The 23,668-nt window shown below is 37.9% G+C and overlaps 3 protein-coding genes across 4 annotated transcripts; all 3 read left to right on the top strand.

The window, feature by feature from the left end:
* Positions 1-6,661: 6,661 nt before the first annotated feature.
* On the top strand, positions 6,662-9,048 carry LOC109183181. The gene is made up of 3 exons (XM_019333379.1): positions 6,662-6,797; positions 8,193-8,416; positions 8,500-9,048. The coding sequence occupies exons 1-3, from the start codon at positions 6,731-6,733 to the stop codon at positions 8,881-8,883; spliced, it is 675 nt and encodes a 224-aa protein (XP_019188924.1). The 5' UTR covers positions 6,662-6,730; the 3' UTR covers positions 8,884-9,048.
* A 2,898-nt stretch (positions 9,049-11,946) lies between these two features.
* On the top strand, positions 11,947-14,194 carry LOC109183180 (pentatricopeptide repeat-containing protein At1g62350-like). Of its 2 annotated transcripts, none has more exons than XM_019333378.1 (3): positions 11,947-12,152; positions 12,415-12,768; positions 13,325-14,194. In XM_019333378.1, the coding sequence occupies exons 2-3, from the start codon at positions 12,418-12,420 to the stop codon at positions 13,739-13,741; spliced, it is 768 nt and encodes a 255-aa protein (XP_019188923.1). In that variant the 5' UTR covers positions 11,947-12,152; positions 12,415-12,417; the 3' UTR covers positions 13,742-14,194. The 2 variants fall into 2 exon arrangements, with proteins under 2 accessions (XP_019188923.1, XP_019188922.1); XM_019333377.1 differs by having other exon boundaries at positions 12,381-12,768.
* A 3,863-nt stretch (positions 14,195-18,057) lies between these two features.
* LOC109183149 lies at positions 18,058-20,396 on the top strand. Its single transcript, XM_019333334.1, has 4 exons — positions 18,058-18,191; positions 18,441-19,215; positions 19,413-19,551; positions 19,675-20,396. Exons 1-4 carry the CDS (start codon positions 18,058-18,060, stop codon positions 20,394-20,396), a joined length of 1,770 nt encoding a protein of 589 aa, XP_019188879.1.
* The last annotated feature ends 3,272 nt before the right edge of the window (positions 20,397-23,668 follow it).

Here is a 23,668-nt window from a genome sequence, read left to right as displayed (position 1 = left end):
TTCTCCATTATAAAAGTTGTTTCTTTGCTCAAAATTAGCATGGATAACAACATCTAGTGTTATTTTCGACAAAATATATTCCAAATCCAGGTATTATTTAAAAATAATAGCTTTTAATTTGTATATGTGTTTGTGTATAGTATATGAACATACAATTGCAATGTTATTATATAAAATCCTTTGTGTATAATATATGGATAGTTTTTGTGATTTTGAGTTGTTATTTACTTACGAATGTGTGTGTGTGTGTGTGTGTGTGTGTGTGTGTGTGTAATATTTTTGTGATTTTGAGATATTTATATTTTTATACTAGGCATATATGGATAGTATACCAGAACATCGAAAATGGATGTATAATTGATTGTTGCCGGGAAAGAGAGGATACACTGATGAATTTTTAGCTGGTGTTGATGAACTTGTTAATTATGCATGCACACTTCCAGTATACAAGTCGACAAATACAATTAGATGTCCATGTTTTAAATGCAAGAATAGAGTACACTTAGCTGCTGATGAAGTCCGTGTTCACTTGTATAAGAAGGGATTTGAACCGTATTATTGGATATGGACGTCTCACGGTGAGCCTATTCCCACAGTAAATGAACAATTTCCAGAGACACGTAATGAAAATAATCAGTATGAAACAATGGTGTTTGATGTAGGTGGTTCATCATTTATTCCATTTAATGTGCAAAATAACCAAGAAGAAGATCCACATACAAATGCACAAAACTTTTATGATTTATTAAGCACTGCTAGGCAACCTTTATCCCCTACTTGTGCTGAGGAAAAAGAGTTGTCATATGCACTTAAGATGATGAATATAAAGTCAAGCTATAACATTCCGCAACTAGCAATGGATGAAATATTTGAGTTCAATAAGCATATAATGGGTTCAGATAATCGAGTACCGTCTAGGTGTTACAATTAAGAGAAATTGATCTCAAAGCTTGGTCTTGATCATGAGAAGATTGATTGTTGTGTTAATAGCTGCATGTTATACTATAAGTCTGATATCAATAATAGGCAGTGTAAGTTTTGTGGTGAGCCTCGTTTTAAACCACGCCCACCTAATTGTACTCGTGGGAAAGAAGTGCCCAAGAAAAGGATGCATTACTTGCCTCTCATCCCTAGATTGCAGCGATTGTATGCATCACCTAGTGTCTGCTGAGCACATGAGATGGCATTATGAAAATCGTCGCCAACCAGGTGTAATGTGTCATCCTTCTGATGGTGAGGCATGGAAATACTTTGATAGTCAATATCTTGACTTTGCAGCAGATCCTCGTAATGTCAGACTAGGTTTGTGTTCTGATGGCTTTTCTCCATTTGGTTTAAATGTTAAATCATATTCTTGTTGGCCAGTTATGGTTGTTCCATATAATCTTCCACCTTCAATGTGCATGACTCCCCCATATACATTTTTAACTTGTATTATTCCTGGGGAGCACAACCCAAAGACCAATATTGATGTGTATCTACAACCTTTAATCGATGAGTTGCAATTGCTATGAGAGACAGGAGTTTTAACTTATGATGTCTCGTTAAAGCAAAACTTTATGATGCGAGCTATGTTGATGTGGACCATCAATGACTTTCCTGCTTACGGTATGTTATTTGAATGGCAAACCGCGGGAAAACTAGCATGTCCTTATTGCAATCATTACACTAAATCTTTTTATTTAAAGAATGGGCGTAAGACATGTTGGTTTGATAGTCATCGGCAATATCTTCCAATGGATCATCCCTTTAGAAAAAATCGTGATTCTTTCATCAAACAACGGGTGGAGAAGTCAAGACCCCTGAGGATTTGGACAGGAGAAGAGTTGTTGGCTACTGTACTAATGTTCCCAAAGATTACTGATGGCCCAATCGGTCGACTTGAAGGGTTTGGATGTTCACATAATTGGAAGAAAAGAAGTACCTTCTGGGATTTACCATATTGGAAAGATAACCTCCTCCGTTATAACCTTGATGTAATGCATATAGAGAAGAATGTGTTTGATAACATCTTCCACACAGTTATGGATGTTAAAGGAACAAGGAAAAACAAAGACACACCTGCTGCTCATTTGGATATAAAGGATTTATGTCATAGGCCACAGTTGGAATTGGTGGAACATAATGGACGATATCTTATGCCAAAGGCGAGCTACAGTTTGAGCCGAGATCATCAGATTGCTGTTTATGAGTGGTTAAAAATTCTAAAATTACCTGATGGATTTTCTTCAAATATAAGTAACTGTGTAGATTCAACGTGTTCAAAATTATGTAGGTTGAAAAGTCATGATTGCCACATTTTTATGCAGTGTCTTTTGCCAATTGCCTTTCTCTTTTTTACCAAAATCACACTGGAAGGCTTTAGTTGAGTTAAGCACTTTTTTCGAAATCTATGCTCAACTAATCTCAGGGTCGACACGTTGAATGAAACGAAAACTTCTATTGTCCTTATACTCTGCAAGTTAGAGCGTATTTTTCCTCCAGCGATGTTTGATTGCATGGAACACTTGCCTATACACTTGGCTGATGAAGCACGTTTAGGTGGACTAGTCCAATATTGCTGGATGTATCCATTTGAAAGGTTCATTAACCATCTGAAATCTAAAATGAAGAATAAGAGATATGTTGAAGGGTCGATATGTGATGCATACTTGATTGAAGAGACAACGCATTTCGCTTCATTTTACTTTGAAGATCATGTACAAAGTAGGAGGACACGCATTGGTCGAAATTTGAATGATGGTGGAATTGACCCAAATTTGCCTACAGTTTTATCCATTTTCAATCGACCAGGTCGTCTAATCGGCGCAAAAGGTCAGATATTTGGACACCAAAGAGCGATTCACAGCTCAACAATATATATTACTTAACTGTGAAGATGTTCAGCCAATTTTACTGTATGCATTATTGTCTGAAGATGTTCATCAATATGCATTATTGTGTTTTGACTAATTACAAACTTTGTCATTGTAGGTTGTATGAGACAGGTTTACGCCAGTATAATCCAGGTGCCACTAATGAGGAGATTAACCAGGAAGTTGAGAGGAGTTTTGCAAGCTGATTTAGAGATTATGTAATATGTTTTAAAAAAATTTCATTTTTTAATTTTTTTATTCATATATATGCTATAAACATCTTTTAACAATTGAACTTGGCAGGTATACAATCCTGCAAATAATGTGGGAAACCAAGCCTTGATTGATTTTTTGGCATGTGGCCCACTAATGCAAGCCACTACATATAACGGGTATGTGGTTAATGGTTTCAAGTTGATTCATGCTAAGATCTTTTAATTAAGACTTGGTACACATATATCACCTTGATTGATGCCAGTAGCTTCACATTAACTACTGGTTCAATTTTGGCTAAACCTTGTGCTGAGTTTGTTGCTGGAATACTTGGGACTTGTTTTTGCGGAGGTGTAGCTATCCCTCTTGCTTTAAGCTACCCAGAAACTGAGCTCGTACACATGATGAATGATTCGGTGTGCCCTTTGTTTCCACAATTTTTGTTTAATATTTTCCTGCCAGCTTAAGTCTGTCCATGTTTTGTAGAATCTAACCTTCCTTGTTGTTTTTGCTGATTGGGGTAGTAGAAGTAAATAATACTTAATGTGTACTTCGTATGGTACTTTTTATTGGACTCCGAACTCCAATTTTTGATTCATGCTAAGAGCTTCTAATTAAGTTGTAATATATGTGTATATGTCTGAATTGAGTATTCCTATTCTTATTCTTCTTTCTCCCTTGGCAACATTCTGTCTCAATATGTGTATATCTTATTTTATAGGATACAATGAGTAAACTGCGACAGACTCAGACTGATGTATCAGATGTAGAGAGGGGAGGCAAAGTATATGGCTTTGGCTCGAATACGCAACACTATTTTTCTGAAGCTTCAAAGAAATCAAAATCCCAGGCTGGAGCGTCATCTTCAAATGCAACTTTGATGGAAGAAATTCAACAAATGAGAGAAGAAAACAAAATGTTTCAGGAAGAAAACAAGATTATCAAAAAAGAACTTGCAAAGATGGGTGCTATATTTGCAGAATTCAGTACAAATCCTAAGTTGTTCAACTCCAGCTCACTAAATGATGAAACACAAGCTGCTTCTGGTGAAGATTAAGTACTTCATGTTTGTATGACTCTTTTTTGGTGTGTATGGCAATACACTGCACTGCTCAAATATTAATGCACACTAAACTATCTTTTTGTTGTAAATAATTTTTTATATTTAAATATTTTTATTGTGAATTTAGATAGTGTGTATATTACTTTGTTAATCATATAGATTGTATTGACAACAGGTAAAATCAAATTATAGCAAGATCAAAATACAAAAAAAAAATTAAAAAATTAATAATTTAGATTCTCCTGCCAATTTCCGACCAACCTATTGGTCGGAATTTTCATCCAACAGCTCAAAATTGGACGGAAAATTCCATTCTAAAAATGGTGGATTATCATGCGAAATTTCTGTCCAAAGGGTCAAAGTTAGTCACAATTTCTGACCAACCGATTGGTTGGAATTACTGTCTAATGGGTCAAAGTTGGACGGAAAATCACATTTTAGAAATGGTGGGTTACCATTCGGATTATCGTCCAACGGGTCAAAGTTGGACGGAAATTTCCATTCTAAAAATGGTGGGTTATTATCCGGATTTTCCGTCCAACTTTGACCCGTTGGTCGAGACTTCCGACCAACATGTCATGTTGGACGGAATTACCGATGTTCATTTTTCCGGGCCCTCGATTTGGACGGAATGTTGGTCGGAAACCGGGTTTCCGACCAATAACCCCCGTTTTCAAGTTGGACGGAAATAGCAAGATTTCCAGTAGTGAGAACTCAAAGACATACTGTATCAAGAGCAACTCCTCTAGTTTCAAAGTTCTCGCGAGGAATGGATTGTTTCCGGAGACCGTAACACGCGGTTCTACCATGCTGCCACAGTAATGAGGAAATTAAATCATCTTCAACGATCAAAGGTCCTAAGGATAATGCTGGGGAATGGATTTCAGATGAGAAAGGAATCTTAGATCTCATCAGGACATATTATACTGACTTGTTTTCTGAAGATAAGGAATTATTGCCAAATGATTTGACTAAAACTTCCTTCCCCATGCTTCAACCTGTTGATTGGCATATACTTAATTAATATGCCTTTCTCGGCAACTGAGATAGAACATGTGGTTTTTGATATGGCGCACCTGGTCCAGACGAATAACCTACTTGCTACATGTAAACGTGAAGCAAGAAGCCTGGAGAATTGGAAATTAGACTCCGTTGCTCGCGAACAAAACAGGTCAGCAGATATGCTTGCCTGCAAGGTTGGGGAGCTTGGGAGAGGAACGTTTCTACAGGCTCCCACTTTTGAAATATTAGATATATTAGGCTAACCACATCCCTGCAAAGAATCCATTGGCAAAGTGATGTGGTAAAATGAGGTGGAATAATATGCTATTTATATTTTATTTTTATTGCTTATTTGGATTGCCAATTTGCAAGTAATGCAAATTGGCAAACCATTTGCATCGTACAAAGCTGCTGCCACAGCAGCAGCGACAGCAGCTTTATACCTTTTTTTTTTATATATATATATATGTACTTTTTGTTTGTTTTCTTTATTTATTTTATTGTTTGGGGTTCACTTTTCAAAATAGATTAGATTTGCAGAGATGTGGTGTGAATAGTAGATGATTTGCAAATGAGATGATGTGGAAGTGGGATCCATTTTTTAGAGTGGGAGATATTTGTAGGGATAAGGACAGCCTTAGGCATTTCATCTTGGCGCCAATGGTAGATTGTAATTAGCAAATAGGTACGCATCTCAAATTTTTACATGGAACTTTAAGAAAATACTAAAATACCTATGAATTTAGTTATTAATTCAATATCTTCTACTTAAATATCTACGACATTCATTAATTTTATTTACATTTTTTGGTGGGTAAATTTAATTTTTCTTGTAATGTAGAGTGATTAAGGAATACTTTGCCGTGGTCAAACACGGAAACACATTTGCTCAAAAGCAAATATAAATAGAATAGAAAAGTCAAGTATCTTGTGATCTGGTGACATCACTTTTATCACTCTAAACGGAAGGTCTCAGGTTCAAAACATTACCATGTTAAGCAGATACTATGTATAGGTGAGAAGAGTTGTGTGTCGTTTGTGTGCATTGTGTGTGTCGGGTGCGTGTAAGAGTTGATTTCATATTATACAATTCATTTTAATATTGCATAAAAAAAAACTTAGGTGACTCCCGTTTCACTGGATTATTCTTAAATCCACAGGACCCGTTTCTAGTGTCATAGCGGAGGTGAATCGTGAGTTGCTCTATTAGTCCACCAGTCATACCTTAGCCTTAATGTGCCACTGCGGAGGTAAATCGCGAATTGTGCTATCAGTCCATCATCCTAGTTTTAATGTGTGCACGAGGGATCCAATCTAAACATTTTAGCATCCGACTCAAGTCATCACCTTTAAGTCAGACAACGAATCAACTACGTTAAGTCATGTGACAAAAAAAATAAAAATACTCATCTTAAATTGACTAATGATGGCATTTTTGTAGTTATTAATGGAAGGGTGCCCATTTTGGTAAAGCGTTAGATCTGAATAGACTTATGAACCGACTACTTACTAATATACTCTCTGCTCTGCTGTCTTCTCTGCTCTGCGATGCTCCACAGCTTCCTCACATTTCCCGTCTCTCTCTAACCTCCCCACAATGGCGTTTCTTCAATGGTTTCTTCTTCTCTGTATTTTCTTCACCTCCGCCTCCGCTAATGCTCAAAGTAAGATCCATTTCCTCATTTTCCTTTGAAAATGCTGTTATTTTTTTGGTATGATTGTGTTTTGTGTTTGGATGCCTTTTCTCATTGCAATGTTGTGATAGTATAGCATACAGTACTCTGTAGTTGATCTGGTTTTACGTATGGGTTTTAAATGTTGGACTGGTTCTTGACCTTGTCAAAACACACTGGATTTTGCGTTGTTAGTATACTCTTTTTGGGTGCATTTGCAATGAAAGAAAAGAATGGAGAGTTTCATTGATGCAAAGTGGTGATGGGATTTCTATTATTTTATTGTTAGATCTCACCATGGATTGAGAGATATATATCTCCAGATGGCCAGATCCTAAGATGAAATCAAAGATCCTTGTGTTTACATTGGTGTTCAACAGTGTATGTTTTCTCAATTAAGGCTGCATTTACTAAGATTCATAGGGTTATTAATTTTCCAGGTGAAGCATGATTGCTTTATATGGACTTGAGTTAAGGCATGTTGCCCAAATCTTGATTGAAGGGTCAATTAAATTTAGATAGTTTACTAACCCTATTTGAATGTGGTGTCCACCTTATCTTCTACTTCTTTGAAATTTTTTCCATACTTGGTTTGAATCAAGGTTTTTGCTAATGTCAGCATAGCTGTTGAAGGCGGGGCTGGATTCGATTGTTCTTTTAGTTTCGTATTCCTTATACGCTTCCATGTTGCCCCTTATTTGGATAAGTGGGCAGTGCTTCTTGATCTGAGAATTAATATCTAGAAAGCACATCCGTTTTCCTGGTTAATATTTTTCTTTTGGGTGAGTCTCTCCTGTGAGGGATCCGTGAGACGGGTTGGGTTTAGATAGAAATTTACTTCGTAATACTTATGATGGAAAATGTAATACTAATTAGAGATAAATTGATTGTTACTCACAAGAGAAAACGTGATACCTTTGTAGAAAAATGTAATATTTAGGGGTTTAAGAGTTACTTATGAGAAAAAGTGTAATACGAGACAACCCCAGCTAAGTTAATCAGACTGTTGACTTGGTAAATGGTACGGTCTTCTTGGTTTGAGCTGGTCAGCTATGGACAACCTAGGCTGGTGCTTGGTTAAACCACCATTGGATTGCCATCTAGGAACAAGAAAAACCAAACTACAATATAAACAAGGATGAAAAGGGAAAGAAAGTGTCCAAGTTAGGTGTAATTGATGATCAAATCCTGTTAACTAGCTTTTCCAATATGTGAAAACCTATCTGCTTTACCAGCTTCAAAGTTCAGGATAAATTATGCTCACATTAGATTGAGTTTTAAAGGCATATTTCTCGAGCAGAGAGTTGTGCTTTATTTTGATTTAATGTAGTTTGGCGTCACCCTCATCCACTGACTGAATCTTTGTTTCCTTGATGGAAAATACAGGTAAAGTCACAGACAATCCTGCTGATGAGCTTGTAGCGGCACTCAACAATAATAGGACTGCTAAGAAACTACCTTCCTTGTACAGCAATCCGGGACTGGCGTGCTTAGCTCTGCAATACATAAAAGCCTTTGAAGGTGACTGCGATGCCGTTGGAGGGTCAGATGCCAAGAAGCCTCCCGATTCTTCATTCGTTGAAACTTTTGCCCCCAACTGCGGTGTTCAGGTAATTGAAGCATGTGCTCCATCTCAACTAAAAGCCTAAGCTGATAGTTGGATTGTACATTAATGGTTATATGCTCAACACAGGTAAACACCCTTGCTCAAATAACCGGCCGCTTTCTTGCCTGCCAATCCAAATACGTGAGCCCTTCTCAAGCATTCTCGGACATCTTGATAAGAGGCCAAAAAAGCTTCGATATACTCTACAGCAAGAACCACACCGAGGTTGGCGGTGCTGTGAGTGGCAGTGATGGCGGTGGCCCGTATTTCTGGTGTGTGCTCTTCAGCAATGGCAAATCGAATAGCAGCTTCGCCTTGGAGGGAGGCACGGCGAAGGACACGAAGCCCGGATGCTTCAGCGGTGCTAACGATGTGTGCAGCGCAGCTAATGCTTTGTCTCGAACCTTACGCCCATGGCTAGTTGCCGTTGGAGCTTTGGTTGCCCTCGTTTATGCATTTGGATCAGTATAACCCACCATTTCATGGATTGTGGATGGCTGTTCTTGGGCAACTCTCTTGTTATGCCGTAGGAACTGTGTTTAGTGTATCATTATTGTATCAATTCATTCATCAATGTTCTCTGTAAAGAATACCATTTCCACATTTGATTTTGTTGAAAATATTTTGGATCTCTTATATGCACCTTTAAATGATAAGCCACCAATCCTGCAGGTTATGTAAATGAGCATACTTGCCATTTACCAATGCAAAAAAATTGTTGCACTAAGTTTTATTCTCTTCCCAACCAATACTCAATGCCCTTTGAATAGACAAATTATTATGTGGATCACGAATATAAGGTACATTTTTAATATACTAAAAGTACATTATTTATATATTGAATATACATTATTTGATAGTATATAAAATAATGTATTTTCATTCTTTCAGTACTAAAATAATGTACTTTATGTGTACAAATAATGTCTTTTAGTATAATAAAAATATATTTTTTATTTATGTTCCATGTAGCTGTGTGGACCGTGATCTATGTAATAATAATTGCTATGGATAAGTATTTGATTTTCTTTATCTTGAGAGGAAAGTTTTTCACCTCTTTAACTAAGCAACTAACATTGGAAAAGTAGTCTTATGATAACAACAAACTCTACCAAAAATAGGATGTAACATTTTTGTCCCGCTCAAATGCACTTTCCAAATCAAGAAAGAAATATCTACATTTCAACCTAAATGCATTTTGCAAATCGGTAAAGAAATATCTACCGTTTAGATTTGACAAATTGGATAATATTATTATTGTTCGTTGCAGTAAGGCAAATTTTATTCCCAAATTAAAAAAAAAATGTACTTTTATCAAACGGAATTGTTCATATACAGAGCAAAATCTATACATGCAAAATAATTGTATGAAAACATTTAAACTTCCTTTATAATACATTTGTGACATTTCTTATATCATTTGTGATTGCGAACTAGCTAAAGATTTCATGAGTAGTGAAGTTACGTGTTGTCTGAGTTTACGAAGTATGTACTTGCACATAGAAACTTTAATTAGAGTATCGAGTATGTCTTCTATAATGAAGATGCTATGAATCAAGTGAAATCTATTCTATTAAAGTGTTTGGTTGTATGAAAAAGATTTTCTAAGGAAAATGTTTTCTTAAAAAATGAGGAAAAACTTGTTTTCTAATGTTTAGTTCATGGAATTTATTTTTCATTGGAAAATGATTTCCTTACTTTTGAAGAAAACAAATTCTAAAGGCAACCTAGGAATTTATTTTTCTTGACAGTTGGGAACAAAAAATAAGCTTGCAAGACTATTTTACCCTTGCGCTTCTTTTCTTCTTTTTTTTTTTTTTTTTTTTTTTTTTTTTGAAAACTTGTGCTTCTTTCTTAATTACATACATATAATTGATATAAGTAGCGAATTCTAGGGATATGTAGGTTTTTGTACTCATTATTCGTCACAATCACAAATCCAATCAAACAATAGAATCAATATTCCTAGTATTTTTTTTTTCCACCAACCAAACAATGAAATTCATCTTCTCAGTAACTACTTTTCTATGGAATTTCAATTCAATTTCATTTCAAATATTTTGTACGAACCAAACGGGCCCATAATAGTTTAAAGGAAAAAAAATCAAATTGCTCATAAATCCAACAAATAAATTTCCTTAAGTGATTTTACTTATATATAGAGATATTAAAAATTATATGAGAAGTCAAACGCCAAGCACCAAACACCTTGTGCTCAGATGACATGACTCTATTTGAGGAAATGTCACAAGAAAGTATAGAACAGATTAATTTGGAGATTAAAAATGTGTGTGCACACAAGTGTTTTTAATCTCCATTAATCTCATCTATAGATTAATTCTCATGCACTCATGAAGAGGTTGGTTCTCCTCAACCTATATACATATAGAGCTCTCAAAACGAGTGGTTTTGGAATGTATCTACTCTATACTCATATTTGGGAGTTGCCATTTGCCCCTAAAAAATGACACCCCTTACTTACCATTGATTTTAAATCTAATGGATGAATTTTTTTATCTAATTTTTGATTTATTTTTTCATTTTAATTGCCCCTAATTTTTAAAGAAATAACAACTTTACCAATATTTTTTGACTTCTTCCTCTTTGCCTTAATGTGATCTTTGTCTTTTTTTTTTCTCCATCATTCCAACACTCCATTTTTTTTAACATTTTTTTAGAAAACCATTACATTATTCTAGCTAACATCTCCATTCTCTCCCTCAAAATCAAATCTAATGTTCTCCCGCATATTCCTAATTTAATTATTGTATATCATGTTGGTATCTAAATAACTTATTTATGTATTCTTATTTATTTGTCATATAACAATATATAACAATTATTAAAAATTATATATATTATTATTTAAAGATTATAACATACTCGTTTTAAAAATAAAAAATAAAAAATTATTAGAACATACTAATTGATTGTTAGGCGTGACGTTTCGCGTGCCCACGACTAAGTATACTATATAGAGTTAATTCCAGCAATAGTCCTCCGACTATAGTGATTTTTCAAAATTAGTCCTCGACTTTTAATTTGGACACTTTAGGTCCCTTGACTTTTAATTTATTTCCAATTGAGGTCCTTTCGTTAGAATACGGTTCATTAGACTTTAAATGAAGGGGTAAACTCGTCCTTTCACATGCCTATGTATTATTCTTCGTATTTCTCCCTTCGTATTTCGCTGTTATACCTTGTAAACATCTCAATAATAGAGGAACGCACACACGAGTAGCCAGCAAATGGGGAACACCGAGGAACATTTTAGGGTTTCGACTAAGATTATCTTCATATATATTGCGTATACAATGGAGAAATACTAAGAATAATACATAGGCAGGTGAAATGATGAGTTTACCCTTTCATTTAAAATTCAATTAACCGTATTCTGACGAAAGGACCTCAATTGAAAAGAAATTAAAAGTCAAGGGACCTAAAGTGTCCAAATTAAAAGTTAAGGACTAATTTTGGAAAATCATATATATGTAAGTAATTAATTTTTTTTTTTTAATTTCTAATTTTCTACCTTTTGCTCTTCTCCGTTGCACGCTGACAAATTCTATCCGCCCTCTGTCTTCTTTTTCTTCACAGCTTCATCCTTCTGCAATCGCAACTTTGTCTTCACTCTTCAGAGAGCAGAGTGCGCCATAGCCTACAACTCTGCAATCCGCAGACCGTCGCAGCGAGCCAGCTCCACCAGTCCGCCGCCTCCCCGTGACCGCAAGCCACAACTTGTGAGATTTGTTTATGAAATTTTCAAATTAATTTGTGATATTTATTTATAATATATGAATCGTGAATTGTGAATTTACGTTTTTTTGAACTTGTATATTGTGAATTTGTGAAGTATATGTTACCTCTCCTACTCACCTCTGCAAAAACCAACTTAAATCCCAAACTAATGGGCTTGCTCTTAGGCTAAATGTGCTTCAGAAATTGCATTGAGATCCTTTCACTTTCAGGATTCTACCCTCCTACTCAGTGGTAACTGTATAGGAAATGTGGCGTTGTTGCCAGAACCTACTGCGAAGAGCCTCTTCGACACTACCCTTACGCCCTCACACATCATCATCATCATCATCATCCTCATCGAACCACAAGAGCACATTCAGGCACATCATCATCGGCTCCAATGCAGCGGCATCAAGTCCTAGCGTGTCGATTTGGAGACGCAAGAAGGAAATGGGGAAAGAAGGTCTAATGGTGGCCAAGGAGCTCAAGCGGTTACAGTCAGACCCGATTCGGCTTGAACGCTTTATGAAGTCAAATGTCTCTCGCCTTCTCAAATCTGACCTCCTCGCTGTCCTCGTCGAATTCCAAAGACAAGACCTTATCTTTCTTTCCATGAAGGTACTTGTATATTATAATCAACTTTTTAAGTTCTTGCTACATTTTATTAGTTGAAAAGTGAATATTGCAATCATAACATTTTTTTTGTAGTTCAACCGAATTGCTTGATACATTATTATGAATTGAATAATTGATCAGAGTGCTCTTGTTCTTCTAGAATTTGATGTTTTAAATTTATATTAGTTCACTCTATGCTTGCCTTTAAGTTTTGAATAAGCTTGAGAAAAAGTATGAGTTTGTGTTGCAGAAAATAAGAACATTTTGTTTGGTATTTTGGTAATGCTCAAAGTGATGATCCATATAAATGCCTAACCATTGATGCTTATAGTGAAATAGACCTTTTTCATGTTGGTGTACTATTGGAAAGCGATTATTCTAGAAATTTTCTTGTTTGTGGCACTCTAGTAATTGAACTGTTTCTCTTTCTTATGGTTAATTTTTAGAGTAAACTAGAAGCTGCTTGCTATTACGTCAGTGAGATCATTGTTGTGATCTTGAAAGAGCCTAAACCGGATAAATGTATTTGACATTTTGACCATTGTGTTTCCATGTACAGATGTATGAGGTGGTGCGTAAAGAGATATGGTATCGACCAGATATGTTTTTCTATAGGGATATGCTTCTGATGCTTGCAAAGAACAAAAGGGTAGATGAAGCAAAGAAGGTGTGGGAAGATTTGAAGAGTGAAGGTGTCCTTTTTGATCAACATACATTTGGTGACCTTGTGAGAGCATTCTTGGATAGTGGATTGCCTGATGAGGCAATGCATATATATGATGAAATGAGAAGATCTACTGATCCCCCTTTATCTTTGCCTTACCGAGTCATATTAAAAGGGCTTCTTCCTTATACAGATTTGAGAGAAAAGGTTAAGGATGACTTTCTTGAACTTTTTCCAGATATGATCATTTATGACCCTCCTGAAGACTTATTTGATGATGAAGAGTGGAGAAAGGAGAGTGAGGATAATTGACGTATGCCATGAAGATGTGCTTCTTTCTGCGGAAAAATTTCCTCTGTACAAGCGGAACGAGTACTGCGATGATTGGCTAAAAGTCCCTAAAACCATGAATGCTTCTGAGCTTCAAAGTGGGCAGATGTTTCTGCTCCGTTTGAGTGTCCAAAAATGAACCCAAGAAAAACACGGGTGATGCTCAGATCCAAGGTATGCTGCTTACCAAAAAGATACTACTTGAAAGCATGAGCACTGTTTGGTAAAAGAAGGCTCTTTGTCACTGGATTATATAACGGTGTAACTTATATTTCGTGAACAATTGAGTCCAAAGTCAACAATGTTTCTCAAACACTTCCTGCAATGGTAGTAAGTTCCCCGAGTTTTATGAAATGCTGCTTCATTGCAAACCTGTTCTGGTACTCTCCACATACTGCTTTAGTTAAGATGTTGCATTATGGAGTTAAAAGTTTTAAAAAATGTCTTGCTTCAGAATCAAATCAGTTAGTCTATGGCTTGATTTTTAGTATTAATTAGTCATGATAAAATACCTTGTCTGAATTATATTCTTATCTTGCATGATCCATATGCTTCTTTCAGACCCTACTACCTGTTTCTTTTTTTAATTTTTTTTTGTACTGTGATTTCCATGTTTTCAGGTTTATTGATGTGGTCATTAAGTTATACTTAGTCACTCGTATTAAAGTTGTGTTAAGTTAAAGTAGGAAGTAACTCTAGAGAAAAGAGAAAAGAATAAACTGGTGTGTGCTTTAGATATGCAGTAGTTGCAATAATAAGCACATAGTGCATGTGAAAACTGAGATGCCTACAGTAATAGTTTTATATGCCAATTGCCCATTTTGAACAAAGACAATAGCTAATTACTAATCTGTGTTTTAATAAGACCTTAACAAATTAAATATATGTTATCTAAGACAGTGCAATAAATTTGAGGTTATCTTTGATCTTCTTAATTATCTCCCACCTCTTGCAAGTCACATATGATTCAGTAGGCAGTATTTGGGAGAAGAAACCAAGGTTCCAACCTCGGCAGTGGCAGTGTGGGGATTATGCCAATGTGTGCAGATTCTTTGTGCACACTGGCATTTACATCCTCCCAAATGCTCTGTCAGGTCGGGGTGTGGGGGCCTTTGGGGTTGGGGATTCAACCTTTTGGGAGAAGATGAAAAGAAATCATTCTTTTCACTTGAATTTTTGTGTGACAATGCAATGGTTTGTGGCTTGGGGTTTTAAATCTTTTCCCAAAATTTCCCAGTGTCAGAAATCTTCTTATTTCTCTGTATATTGGTGTTTTTGGTTTCTCTAATCTCTACAGCTAGGAAGTTGGAACACTGAAATATTTGAAAGAATCCCCCGATTACTGTACTTGTCTATTTGATCATGCCTTCTTGAATGGACTGTTTTGCATTTTGATGTTCATAGACCTAAATGTTTAACAGGGACTCTCATTCTTGCAAGGTTAAAGAGAGGTTCTCATGGTGTCTCTTTAGGAGTTTAATTAGTAATTTGCAGGGCTCCACTGGTGTCTGGTGGATTATTTATTTATTTAGTATATTTCCTAAATTTTCAATGATCAATTAAGCATGCATTTTGAATTGGAATTAAAAGCAGGAGTAGGTGGAATAGTTTAATGGTATTTATCATGTGGATGGAGATGGGCAATAGTCAAATAGATGAGCTCATTTCACGTGCCCAATCTTACATTATTAATTGGCCTAAAATATTAATTTACTTATTATATCATCATTGGAATGCCAACTACTACCATCTCTTCGATGTGCACTGACTAAGAATTAATTCTTTAGCATGTATGCTCTCTCCCAAGGTGCAACAACTAAGACACAGTTTTATCCTCTCTCTAGCTTTTGAACGCTCTCAACGGCTCTAGGGTTATTGGCGCTATATTTGGAAACTTTTCCCTCGCTCTCCGAGAGCGTGGCCATGGAGGCCGAGGTGGCGCTGCCACCAACGGACGGGGGAGGAGCACGAGGGCCGGATGGTGGGCCTACGGTGATTAAGAGATTCAAACAAACCAAACGCTCTTTCGCAGAAACCTTAGGGGATCGCACAAATTTGGGAACTGACTTCCAGGTACGCAATGAGGAGATCAACTGGTTCGACGATGACTTCACGATTGAGCCGGACAAGGAGGATTACCCGGCCGCCAAGATGGAAGGGATCCCAGTGGTTCGTCTCCCAAAAGCGCTGAGAGAAGAACTCATAAAGCCTTGGAAAAATGCGCTTATTGTTAAGCATCTAGGGAAACCAGTCGGTTTCTCGCTATTCCAACAACGCATGACTCGGATCTGGAATCTCCAGGGAAGAGCGGAATTCATAGACATCGGTAAGGGGTGGTATGTTTTTCGTTTCCAACTTCAAACAGACTGTATGCATGTCCTGGTTGATGGACCATGGAAACTTTTCAACAACTACGTGGTGGCTCGCAGATGGAAACCAAACTTCAATCCCTCTCGTGAAAAGGTTGAGAAAATGGTTGTTTGGGTGAGATTACCGAAATTTCCGGTGGAATTATTTAGAGAGGATGTGATCAAATTGGTTTTGCAACAAGTAGGCACACCGTTGAAGATTGATAATACAACGACAGGAGTGGAGCGAGGGAACTTCGCCAGAGCGGCAGTGGAAGTCGACATCTCAAAGCCCCTGGTGGCTTTAGTTTAGGTTCACGAGGAAATCCAGAAAGTTGAGTATGAAGGTCTCCATATCATCTGTTTTGATTGTGGAGAGGTGGGGCATCGTACCTCAGCCTGCCCAAAAAACAAAACTAGTGATGAGGAAGCTACGGGGGTCAATGCAACTGATGGCCAAGAAACTATGAACGTAGATAAAAGGCAGGAAGAGATCCCAACCAAACTGCATGGATCGTGGATGGTAGTCACCCGGAAGAATACCAAGCAGAAGGGGGTGGAAAAAAAAAAGGAAAAACTCCTCATAAGCAGGGGGGTACAAAAGTTGATAAAGGGAAACAAGTCTTGGTGGAGAACTCTCCCCCGGGTAACTTGAAGAAGAACCAAAAAGTTGTGGCAGGTACCAATGCCATAGCTAGTTCGTCAAAAACCCGGCAGCATACGACGGGGATCGCAGGTAAGCCACCAGAGGCTGTTTCTCTTGACACTCATAATTCTTTTGACTTACTGCAGGGCTTAGGTGGACTAATTGATGCGCCAATTGTTGTCGAGGACACACCGAGACAAAGAAGAGGCGCACAAAGTTCCTACCGCGTTGGTGGTCCGGTTACGGTCCTCCAGAAATCCAATCAGAGAGGAAAAAAACCTCCTAATAAAACGGGAGGCGCGAACATAGAGGATGGAAGTATGGTGTCCACTGCTACCTACACGTTCAAGGACCAAATTTTTGTGTTTGGGGAGCTCCCAGAAGGCAACACATCTGATAATGTCCAGACTTTGGCTCAGGTGACGCAGAAGGAAGGCGATAATAATTCTTCCTTGGCTTGCCCGATGTCTCAATGAATTGGCTCTCATGGAATTGTAGAGGGGTGGGCAATCGTTTAACGGTTAGCCACGCCATAGGTTTGATGAGTGACAAGGTTGTTGGAGCGGTTTGTTTCCTGGAAACTAAGACTAGGGATTTTAACAGACTCAAGAATATGGCTGCTAACCTGGGTTTTGATAGAGATTACATAGTTGATCCGTTAGGCTTCGCGGGGGGCCTAATCCTTTTCTGGAGATCAAATATCCTCAACTTTAAGGTTATGAAGAGTACTTCCCAGGTAATTCATGGGATTGTTAACAGCTCGGGGTTGGCCGAGACTCGCATTTCGTTTGCTTATGTAAGGCCAAGCCCAATGACGAAAGATATGTTTTGGGCTGAGTGTAAATCTTACAGCTCAAGTTTTACAGGCCCCTGGATCTTAATGGGGGATTTCAACGATATCACGGGTAATCATGAGCAATGGGGCAGCACTTCAGTCAACATCAACCACTGCTTGAACTTTATAGAGGATTTCAATGCGTGCGGGCTTCTGGACATGGGGACAATAGGGAGTAAATACTCTTGGTTTCGTCATGAAGGAGGTAGGACAGTGCAACGCAGGAAACTTGATCAGGTTTTTTGGAATTTGGAGGCACAAATCCCTTTCCCGGAAGCTAAAGCCTTCATCCTCCCCAGAACTCATTCGGATCATCACCCTCTTAAATTTGTGGGACATGCGGGGAACCCACCACGCCGGGAATTGAGACCGTTTCGTTTCGAATGAGCTTGGCTTACACGGGATGACTACAAAGACATTTGGAGAAAAGTCTGGTGCAACAACAACATAGACTTGGTCAGTGGTATTGATGAAGTGGCTACTCAAAGTAAACTTTGGAACAAAAAGTCCTTCGGAAACATCTTTGTCAGGAAAAAGACTCTTCAGGCAAGGATCAAAGGAGCTTAAGAATCCCCCTTTTATAACTCCTCTAGAGGGCTTCAGGTGTTGGAAAAGAAGCTGGTGGCAGAACTCAATGAGGTCCTTAAACAGGAAGAATTATTGTGGTTCCAAAAATCCAGAAAACAGTGGATCAAGGACGGGGATAGGAATACAACCTTCTATCACAGATCTACCCTTATTAGAAGAAATCGGGCCAGAATTCGGGCTTTAAAGCTGGATGGGGAGTGGAGTTCGGATTTTAGTAAAATTAAGGAGCATATTGCTAACTTTTTTTATTAATCTCTTTGGCAGGAAGGTTATCACAGGAGGTCAACAAGGGAATGTTTATGGGGGTCCGACCCTTTCTGTGGCCCAGACGAGATCTCTTGGGCGGAATATTGATATGAATGAAGTAAAAAAGGCGGTGTTTGATATGAAAAAGTTTGGTAGCCCGGGGCCAGATGGTATTCAAGCGGCCTTCATCCAAACTTTTTGGGAGGAGGTCAAACGACCCATGACGGACTTTGTGAAAGATGCTCTCGGGCAATGTAAGCTTCCCAGTAAAGTCCTTGAGGCCTTTATCACCCTCATTCCAAAAAAGGAAAGCCCGGAAACGGCTAGTGATTTTAGGCCCATCACTCTCCTTAACGTTAGCTATAAAATCCTCTCAAAGGTGATAGTTAATCGGATGAGGCCGATTATGAAGACGCTCATTGGCCCCTATCAAAATAGCTTTCTCCCGGGGAGATCTACGACGGACAACATTATCCTTACTCAAGAGATTGTCCACCACATGCGCCTCAAGAAGGGTAAAAAAGGGCTTATGGCGGTCAAGATCGACCTCCATAAAGCCTATGATAGTATCGATTGGGATTTTTTGGAATCCACTCTGGTGGCTTTTAAATTTCCCCGGAATCTTATCCAGTTAATCATGTTTTCCATTGCTAACAACTCTATCTCTCTTCTCTGGAATGGTGAAAAGCTTCCCCCGTTCCAGCCCGGGTGGGGCCTTAGACAAGGCGACCCCATCGCCCCTTATCTGTTTATTCTTGTGATGGAAAGACTCTCTTGGGCTATCCAAGAGGAGGTAAGAAACAAATCTTGGAAACCTATCTCTATCTCTCGCAGAGGAACAGGTGTCTCGCATCTCTTCTTCGCAGATGACCTCATGTTGTTCGCGGAGGCATCGGAATCACAGGGAAAAGTCATGACAGATTGTATCCGTAAGTTCTCAGATTACTCGGGTCTGACTATTAATATCTCTAAATCTAACATCTTCTGCAGCCCAACACTAATACGGAGATTAAAAGGGGCATCCAGAGCTTGACAGGCATTCCGGTATCAGATAGTCTTGGGACCTACTTGGGTATACCGATTCTACATAATAGAATCACCAGCCAGACCTTTAACTACATATTGGAGGGTATGAAACGTAAACTAGCGAACTGGAAGGCAAACACGCTCAATCTTGCAGGGCGCCGGACGCTCGTCCAATCCACGCTCGCTGCTATGCCTGTTTATACCATGTAGGTGTTCAAACTCCCAGCACGTACTAGCAAAGAGATAGACAAGATTTGTAGAGGGTTTTTGTGGGGAGATACTGATGATAAAAAGAAGATGCACATGGTAAATTGGAATGATATTTGCAAACCAAAAGACAGCGGGGGTCTGGGTCTTAGGCGGTGCGCGGACTTTAATGATGCCTTCTTGGCGAAACTTGCCTGGCAAATCAACACAAATAACGATAAACTCTGGACTCAAGTAATGAAGGAAAAATATATCAAAGATAAAAATTTCTTCACGCTACCTCTGCAGAATAATGCATCATGGGGGTGGCGAAGCGTCCTGCGTGGCAGATCACTGGTAGAACTCGAGGCTGCGTGGAGAGTAGGAGATGGCTCCTCCTTAAGCTTCTGGTTGGACTGGTGGGTTGGGGAGAAACCGCTAGCTCTCATGGAAAATGTGGAAATCCAGGACTCCCCCCAAGAGTCCAAAGTGAGCGATTTTATTCTCCCCTCCAGAACGTGGGACCTCAACAGGCTATGTCAGGTGCTCCCGCAACAAGCGGTTGATCTTGTTCGTGCAGTGCCTATCGCTAGCTCGGATCAGGTGAAAGACGCCCTCTTCTGGCCAAATTCCCCTACCGTACCTTTTCTGTGCGTTGTGCTTTCCATTATATTACAGGTTCGGAGGAGGAAGACACTGACATCAGTTGGGTCTGGAAGCTTAGAGTCGTGGAAAGATGCCGCATGTTCCTGTGGCTGCTGATGAAAGGGAGGCTGATGACGAACATGGAACGTTGGAGATGGAGGCTAACAGATGACTCGACATGTAGCTTAAGTGGAGATGGCGACAAAACCATTGCCCATGTGCTAAGTGGGTGCAGCTTCGCAAAAAACTGCTGGAAGGCAACATATCACCCGGTGGGTTTCCAGTATGACCCCGTGATGCTGCCAAACGCTTGGTTACAAGTCAATTGCCGCTCTAAGGTTTGGATTGATGGTCGTCCGTGGGGAATCACGTTTGCCTACACTTGCTGGGAGATCTGGAAAGCCCGCAACAGAAACATTTTTGACGCCAAAGACACGTTTCCAAGAGAGATAGTGAAGCGCGCGGAATCCATAACAAAAGAAACAGTAGAGGCGTTCTTTAAGAAAACATACGTTAAAGTGGGAAACCTGCGCTGGATCAGCTGGTCGCCACCTGATGAAGGCTGGGTAAAAATCAATACTGATGGGGCCTGCAAGAAAAACACAAGACTTGCAAGCGCTGGGGGACTCGCTCGCGATCATAAAGGCAGTTGGCTGGCTGGTTTCGTCACAAATATTGGTGTTACAAATAGTTTTGTCGCAGAGCTATGGGGCCTAAGAGAGGGTCTACGGCTGGCAAAGACTAAGGGTTATAGAAGGGTGGTCTTCGAGTTAGACTCCAACTCAGTAGTGGCGGCGATTACAAAAGACATCTCGTTAGAAGATTGTGCTTCATCTCTCCTAAAAGATTGCAGATCCCTGATGGATCACATGGACAACATAGTTTTTCAACACACGCTTCGTGAGGGCAATCGGTGTGCGGATCACCTAGCCAATCTAGGCCAATCCGCGAACTGGGGTACTTCTTGGCTAGATGATCCCCCAACAAGTCTCATCCAGCTCCTCTCGGCTGATGCTTTTGGTGCAAGTGTTGTAAGGGTCTGGTAGTGGAGCTCTTCTCCTCCCGGTTTAACGGGTCTTATTTCACCAAAAAAAAAATAAAAAAAATCATCATTGGAATGCCAATTTTTACATATCTTTATTTTTTATTGTGAACTTTATTTATAAGTTTTTAATACCTCAGTTAATTTGATTTGATATTAATAATCTATTTATTAAAAAAACTTTTCTAGATGTAAAGTAATAATAATAATAATAATAATAATAATAATAATGGATTATCATTAGAGCATATGGGGGAAATTCGTAACTAGTGTACTACACATGAAAGATAAATTGTACTTAAAAATTGAACTTGTCAATTGTGACTTTCTCAACTAACAAAAAATTGTTTTTGCAATTTTTTATACGATAATATGGAATAGTCAAATTGAAAAAGGAAAAATAGATAATTGATAGTTTTGCCTTATTTATTGAGAAATATGGTCAAACTAAAGATATCGGCAACTTATGATTCATTATGAGGTAGTTGAAATTAGTTTATTTTTTAAAACTGAATTTTAATAAATTTAATCTATTTACTTTAAAATTGATAATATAAGGTTCAAATTGGTCACTGAACGTAATTTGAAAATGCAATTAGGCCACTGAACGAAAAAAAAAAGGTGCAATTAGGTCACTGAACACTCTAAAAACGTGCAATTAGGTCACTGAACACTCCAAATGTACGCAATTTCATCGGATAGCAGGTTACCTGCTTATGTGGTAGCTGAGTTGGCATTTTAATAATTTTTAATAAATAAATTTTTAAAAAAATTTTAAAAAATTAAAAAATAAAACGACAGCCACCCCCTTCCCCCTCCCCTCCGCCGGAGACGAAGGAAGAGGGGGTGGCCGGCGGCCACCCCGTCGTTTTTTTTGTCTTTTTTTTTTTTTAAATTATTATTAAAAATTATTTAAAAATGTCAACTCAGCTGCCACGTAAGATGGTAACTTGCTATCAAGTGAAATTACATATATTTGGAGTGTTCAATAACTTAATTGTACTTTTTTTATTTCATTCAATGACCTAATTGTATTTTTAAGTTACATTCAACGGCCAATTTGAACCTTATTCTATAATATAAAATGAAAGATAAAGATTAACATAGTTAATTAAATGGAACTGACACAGCATAACATGCCAAGATTCTTTAATTTAGCAATGTCACCTTAATTTTATATTAATATTTTTTAAAAGAAATATTATTTTCTAATGTTCACATACCATGTTGCAATTTGCAAACCACACAAAATTAATGATATAGTACTCTAGTAGGATTCATATGTTAATTTACATAACATTTCCATTAATGGAAGACCATTAATTGATGATTATGCCAATATTTTTTATTATGTGAACTATCATTGTCATCATACCACAAGATATTTTCATATTTGGCACCACAATATTTAGATACTAATCGGATTGAAATAAAATACAAACAAAAAAATAAAGAATCGTAACAAAAAATTTTGAAATGCAATACATAATACTTATGAATTACGGAATATATTTTGTTGAAAGCTTATTTATGAACAAGATTTGTTTATATTAATATACCTATTGAATATTGAAAATGTACATTCTAATAAATGGAACTTTTTAGAGTTAATTTCATTTTTTATCCTAGATTTATAAGTGACAATCAACTTTTAGTTATTCTTTTTCAAAGTATTTCTCGTTGATTCTAGTATTATTGTGACATGACAATTTTTTGTCATTCGTCAACAAAATTAACTCAACTTTTAATACTAGGATCAAAGGAGAATGATTTTAAAAAATGATTAAAAGTGGACTGTCACATATAAATTTAGGACTAAAAATAAAATTAACTCAACTTTTAATTAGTCAAATAATTATGTGTAATTGTGTAAATGCTACATTAAATGATTTGTAAGAATGGGTATACATTTTGAGACCGTATTCGTGAGAAGGGTCAGGTCAATATAGAAATTGATGTAGTAAATACGGGTGTCTACTACGTAATACGGTGCTAGGGTCAGTTCCGGTTACGGTCCCTCTACCTAGTCTTTGGAAGACTTGACAGTGAGTCAGAGGTTCCCGAGCTAACAGTTAGCGTATGGAAATTGCCAAAAGTCCCTCTTCCCGCATTTAATGTTGTATTTATAGGAGAAAAGAGGAGACAATCACCCGACTTCTCGGCATGCGGGGACACGAGAACGCATGCATTAGGCAAGGCCAGGGCCCAAGCTAACTCGCCCACGCGTCCTAAGATTCCTGACTCTTTTGGGGCGTGCCGCTACCAAGTCCTAGAATTCGTGTGACAGTCTCATACCAATTTTTATTGGGAAAAATATAATACGTACGTGATATAATCACACATCTTT

Source organism: Ipomoea nil, unplaced genomic scaffold, assembly GCF_001879475.1.
Source record: "Ipomoea nil cultivar Tokyo-kokei standard unplaced genomic scaffold, Asagao_1.1 scaffold1101, whole genome shotgun sequence".
Lineage (NCBI taxonomy): Eukaryota > Viridiplantae > Streptophyta > Magnoliopsida > Solanales > Convolvulaceae > Ipomoea > Ipomoea nil.
This window is presented reverse-complemented; position numbering and strand designations above follow the sequence as displayed.

Excerpts from the sequence above, each read along its gene's own strand:
- LOC109183181 (XM_019333379.1), top strand. The coding sequence starts at position 6,731 with ATGGCGTTTCTTCAATGGTTTCTTCTTCTCTGTATTTTCTTCACCTCC. Across the intron at positions 6,798-8,192 it reads CGCCTCCGCTAATGCTCAAA|GTAAAGTCACAGACAATCCT; the intron begins GTAAGATCCATT and ends TGGAAAATACAG. Across the intron at positions 8,417-8,499 it reads CCCCCAACTGCGGTGTTCAG|GTAAACACCCTTGCTCAAAT; the intron begins GTAATTGAAGCA and ends TGCTCAACACAG.
- LOC109183180 (XM_019333378.1), top strand. The coding sequence starts at position 12,418 with ATGTGGCGTTGTTGCCAGAACCTACTGCGAAGAGCCTCTTCGACACTA. Across the intron at positions 12,769-13,324 it reads TTATCTTTCTTTCCATGAAG|ATGTATGAGGTGGTGCGTAA; the intron begins GTACTTGTATAT and ends TTCCATGTACAG.
- LOC109183149 (XM_019333334.1), top strand. The coding sequence starts at position 18,058 with ATGAAGTGGCTACTCAAAGTAAACTTTGGAACAAAAAGTCCTTCGGAA. Across the intron at positions 18,192-18,440 it reads ACTCCTCTAGAGGGCTTCAG|GAAGGTTATCACAGGAGGTC; the intron begins GTGTTGGAAAAG and ends TCTCTTTGGCAG. Across the intron at positions 19,216-19,412 it reads CTTGGGCTATCCAAGAGGAG|CCCAACACTAATACGGAGAT; the intron begins GTAAGAAACAAA and ends CATCTTCTGCAG.